The sequence below is a fragment of the Panicum virgatum genome, chromosome 7N (assembly GCF_016808335.1).
Source record: "Panicum virgatum strain AP13 chromosome 7N, P.virgatum_v5, whole genome shotgun sequence".
NCBI lineage: Eukaryota > Viridiplantae > Streptophyta > Magnoliopsida > Poales > Poaceae > Panicum > Panicum virgatum.
In genome coordinates this window covers 43,286,641-43,291,822 of record NC_053151.1, presented here as the reverse complement: position 1 = coordinate 43,291,822, position 5,182 = coordinate 43,286,641, and the positions used below count along the sequence as shown (strand labels likewise).

The 5,182-nt window shown below is 52.1% G+C and overlaps 1 protein-coding gene across 1 annotated transcript; it reads right to left on the bottom strand.

Annotated features, from left to right (window-relative positions):
- Positions 1 to 1,718: 1,718 nt before the first annotated feature.
- LOC120683171 (nuclear poly(A) polymerase 2-like) lies at positions 1,719 to 3,637 on the bottom strand. Its single transcript, XM_039965199.1, has one exon. It carries the CDS (start codon positions 3,511 to 3,513, stop codon positions 1,834 to 1,836), a length of 1,680 nt encoding a protein of 559 aa, XP_039821133.1. The 5' UTR covers positions 3,514 to 3,637; the 3' UTR covers positions 1,719 to 1,833.
- Between the last annotated feature and the right edge of the window lie 1,545 nt (positions 3,638 to 5,182).

The following is a 5,182-nucleotide window of genomic DNA, read 5'->3' as shown; positions in this document are numbered from 1 at the left end:
GTGCACGATACTCGGTGTCTTGTGGGCACTTGCCTTTGCTTGCCGGCATCGCCATTGGTGGCGTAGTGCAAGACGGTGATCGGAAGAGCCTCGGTATCCCGTGGACGTAGGCGTTTATGCCGAACCACGTTACATGACCGTGTCTACTCGGGAGTTTGCATCCCTCTTGCACTTACCTCTTTACTTACCGCATTACGTTTCCGCACTTACTCTACCTTGCATACCTTTACTTTCCTAGTTAGTTTGATTAGGATTAGCTAGGTTGCAAGTCTTTTTAGGGGTTAGTAGAGAGTAGCATAGATAAACCTTAGTCATAACTAGCATGCGTAGGACGTGTTAGGTTTATCTTATGCAAGTAGTTTGAGCCCTAGGTTAAAAAGCGATTAGCGACCCTATTCACCCCCCCCTCTAGGGTCGGACACCCCGGTGATCCTTTCAGTTCTGCAGCCCATCTTGCTTTTTGTTCCACAATGTCCTTTGCCTGCTGCGACTGCACGGTGTCGAACCACTGCATAAAATCACAAAGAGGCGGAGGAGACTTTGTCCAACACAAGTTAGAATCATAACTCAATGTTAGGTCATATAGAAAAATAGCGTATGTTGTCCTGCTACCTTGGCCCGGTCTTTGCCATATCGCTTAGGTGGATCATATTCGTAGTTCTCATACATAAAGAACCTCATGCCGTAGTCATCTGCTAAAACCTCAGATTGCATGAACTTGCATAACGAACCGCAGAAGCACATTGGCACATCAATTCCTTTGGGTACGGTGGCTTTACATTTGCTCCACGGAATGTAGGTTGATCCTGACGAAGGCATTGGCGCTATAGTGTGGTGCGCCAAATAACAAACCATAATTTAAGCAATGCACATATCGTATACCAAATCGATGCGTGAAAATATAGGTACTGTTATAATTCTATTGTCTTATACTGCAATATCAATAAGGTACTATCATAATTCTATTCTAATGTATAATTATTTTATTTGAAAAAGTCTGTAATAGTACTCAAATTGTAATACTAAACCAGTGTTCTAAAGCATCAAATCTAATTCAGCTAATCTGCTAATTAAATTAAATTGTTATACAATATCAATGAATTTATACGAAAGTTACCGGTAGATCACAAGTGCGGAATTCGGCAGAGCTTCGCTGCTTCCCTTCTTCTCACCCCTCTCTTTTTTCTGGATTTTTTTGGATTTTTTGAGGTCAAATGAGAGGAGGGAATGAGGGGGAGGCCTTATATAGGCGGCCTGACCCGGTCGCCCGTGGGAGGGCGACAGGACCCCCTGTCGCCCGCAGGAGGGGCGACCGGCCCCCTTGGCGGGCCCACTGGCCTGTCGCCCCTGGGGTGGGCGACAGGGGCCTGTCGCCCGTTGGGGGCGACAAGTCCCCCTCTTTTTTTTCTTCAGGGATTTCGTTGCAAATTTGAAGAAAAAAAATTACATTTGAGCCCTGTCGCCCCCCCCCATAGGGCGACCGGGGTATATTTTTGAAATTTTCCAAAACCGACATATATTTTTGAAATTTTAATTTTTTTAAAATATAAAAAAGAAAAAACCGCGGGGCACCGAGAACTAGGCTTTCCTGGTGGGTTGCTGGGCCACAACTGGGCCCAAGACGAAGCTCCCTGTTCGCCCCGTGCCCCCCAGATGGCCAGATTGAAGCGGGGGCCCCATAGACACAGATTGAAGCGTGAATCTAGGCAGGATCTCAATGGTAATTAATGGCCCATTCAGCTTATGGCTGATTTTGAAGGTTCAATTTAAAAAAATTCAAAAGTCATATAGTTATTGTCTGCTTGATAGCTTGGGCGATTGGTGATCTTTGTATCAGACGACGCCCTCTACTGGACAATTACAGCCACTGCCGTGAAGAGAATTACTGTGCTGGATGCAGCTTCTGAGCTTCGCACGTCTGCTCGGTCTTCGGCCGGAGTCGTCCTCACCAGAGGAGGGTGAAGACGAAGGCGACAATGGCGACGAAGAGGAGGATCCGTCGTCGCTGCGCTTCCTCTTGAGCTCATCGCTATTCGGGCTGCGAATCTTCTGCATCACGTACGGCGGCAGGTCCTTCCGTCGTACGTGCTTGACGGCCACTGCCAAGCCGGGCCTCCAGAATCCGTACGTGTACACGTCCTGCAAGAACTCCTCCGTCGTCGCACGGAGATCAAACCGCGGCTGCTGCTGCTGCTGCTGCTGGTGGTGGTGCTGTGGCGTCGACAAGCCCACGAAGAAGGACGACGTGCACTGCAGGCCGCGGGGCTCGGCGTCGTAGGCGTGCGGGCTCTGGTGGCAGAGCAGCTCGCCGGCCGTGTCCCGTTCGACCTTGGCCACCAGCTGCCGCAGCCGCGACTCCACCCACCCCTTCCACTCCCGGAGCTCGTCCTCGCCGCGAGCCACCGTGGCGTCCAACTGCAGGTAGCTCTTGTGCGCCCTGAAGAACGGGAACGGCTGGAACAGAGCGTCCCAGCCGCGGCCGCCGCCGGCGACGATCTCCTGGCAGGCGGCGTGGCCGGCCCAGATCTGCTCCTTGATGATCCGCTGGGTGGCCACGGAGACGTTGTAGGTGCAGTTCATGCACGGGTACGCCGGCGTGATGACGGGCATGAGGTGGGCCCGGTCGCGCGGGTTCCGACGCCCGTCCCAGACGGGGAGGCCGAGCTCGGCGTCGTGCTCGATGTCGCGGAGCATCACCGGGACAGGCCACCTCCACTGGCTGAGCACCTTGAAGAAGCGCGGCACCAGCATGCTGGGCGCGGCGTTGGGGTAGAACTGGCACACGCGCGCCACCAGGACGGCCCAGGCCACGCCGCCCAGGAAGCCGGACACGTTGGAGTAGACGCCCCGCGCCTTGGCCCAGTGCTTCACGCACCGCAGCGCCGTGCGGAACGCGCCGGCGTCGGGGACCAGCCGCAGGATCTCGTCGGCCACGCGCACGCCGTTGAGGCTGCGGGCGGTGGCGTGGTCGAGGCCGCGGAGCACGGACCGGTCGCCGAGGTCCAGGTCGCGGGGCACCACGGCGAGGTTGACGCTGGCGTAGACGAGGTCCACCTGCACGCCGCGGAAGCGCATCTTCATGACGGGGACGTGCGCGCCGGGCACGGGCTGCAGGTGCGTCACCGCCTCCGTCTCGGCTAGGGCGCCGGCTAGCACGACGAAGAAGTCGTGGTCGCGGTCCGCGAAGGAGGGCCCCACGACGAGGGCGTCGATGTCGGAGCCGCGGCCGTGGACGCCGAGGCGGTAGGAGCCGAAAGGGACCAGCAGGGCGGTGGCCTCCTCGACCATGGCATCGGGGTACCCGTGCTGGAAGGCGAGCTGCTTCACCCAGCGGTCGACGATGCCCTGGAGGTCGCGCAGCACCTCCTCACGGACCGTCGACTCCTCGGGGCTCTCGTACAGCCCCGCCTCGCGCAGGAGCTTCTTGAGCTCCGTCGTGCTCTCGAGGTCGGCCGGCGTCGGGCCAACCGGAGAGATGGGCTCGCCGAACATCTGCTTCGGCTGAGAAGTCATGGCGGACGAGCCGCTTGCGGGCGCGATCGTGCGAGAAAGAATGAGCTGGTGCGAAGGGCAGCGTTCCCTTTTACTTCATGAGCGCGGATCCCACTTCCGACTTCCGAGCGTTGATCGAATTCGATCTCTTGTCGGAGTCTCCGGTCTCGAACTCGCTGAATTCAATGATCGGATTCCCAGCGTGGAATGAACTGTTTTTTTTTTTTTTTTTACAGAAGCGGCAGAAGAGCTACCTGTCATATTAATATGAAGAAGGAAAGCTATACGGCTTTAAAGCCTTATAGAAGTTAGCACAAAGCAAGAAAGAGTGGAGCATAAAAAACACGCAAGTAGACTTACACTCTACCAACGAGACGTGCCAGATGCTTTGCACCAGCTACAGTCCACATCAATATCTCATTTCCGATTTTTGAGTGGAATGAACTACTTGTTCTACAAAATTTACATGCTGCCTTAAGACTGTTAGGCTGTGTTTAGTTCATTTGGCCAAAATTTTTTGAAACGGAATCTTGCAATTTCGAACTACTAAATAAAGTCTATTTGTAAAATTTTTTGTATGGATGGATTGTAAATCGTGAGATGAATCTAATGAGCCTATTTAATCTATATTTAATCCATAATTAGCAAATAGTTACTATAGCATTACTGTTGCAAATCATGGATTAAGTAGGCTCATTAGATTCGTCTCGCGATTTACAACCCATCCGTGCAAAAATTTTTAAAAATAGACTTCATTTAGTACTCCATGCATGTGTCCAATCGTGTGATGTGATGTTTTTTGTCAAATTTTTTTTGACATCTAAACAAATCCTTACTCAGGGCCATTCAAAACCATTACACGAGAAAAGCATCCTGATAGACCTTTACTATACAAATTCAAGGTCCCAAGCTCTAGCTGTCTGGTTCTTGACTATACTTACTATACATTTTCAAAATTTTACAACATATTTACATGTTAGCCTCAAAACCTACAAAGTTCATCTGTAGCAAGATCTATTGTCCATTCAAACGAGAACCTCTAGGTTCTCGAAGAGAATGCACATCATTATTTGTCATCTCCAACAGGCCACCAATCTCAGCTACCTTGTCAACAAGAAACCTCAGCAAAGGTATCGTGGAAAGTGTTCCACGTGATCCAACCATGATGAGTTTTTTTCTGCAACAGTAATCACCAAAACAAGGTAAAAAAGTTATATAGAAATGGGAATGCAGACCTATGAGCATGAGTGCCTGATGTTCACAATAAACGTGATATGCATATATTTCCACTGTACTATCTAACATTTCTCTATTACCAAAACAACAATGTTGACAGTGCTGAAGGTCACATCATATTTGTCGGGTGCCACAATTAGGGACACCCTAATTGGGGCACTAAGATCGCTTTTAAAACACGAATATCTGTTAAGGCAACTGGGCCCACGAAGGCCCCCGGCCTCCTTCCAAATACCGGAAGAGAGGAAAGGACTCAAAGAAGCCCAGCATATGGCCCATTCGCATCCCTCTCAGGCCCACCGGACAATCTCCGCCTCGCTCGAGGGTAGCGGATCTACCCTCGAGCGGGTCACTCATCTCCGCCTCGCTCGAGGGCTCCCCTCGAGACCCTCGACCGCGCAAACGCATTTCCGCCTCGCTCGAGGACAGCGGACCTGCCCTCGAGCGGGTGGCC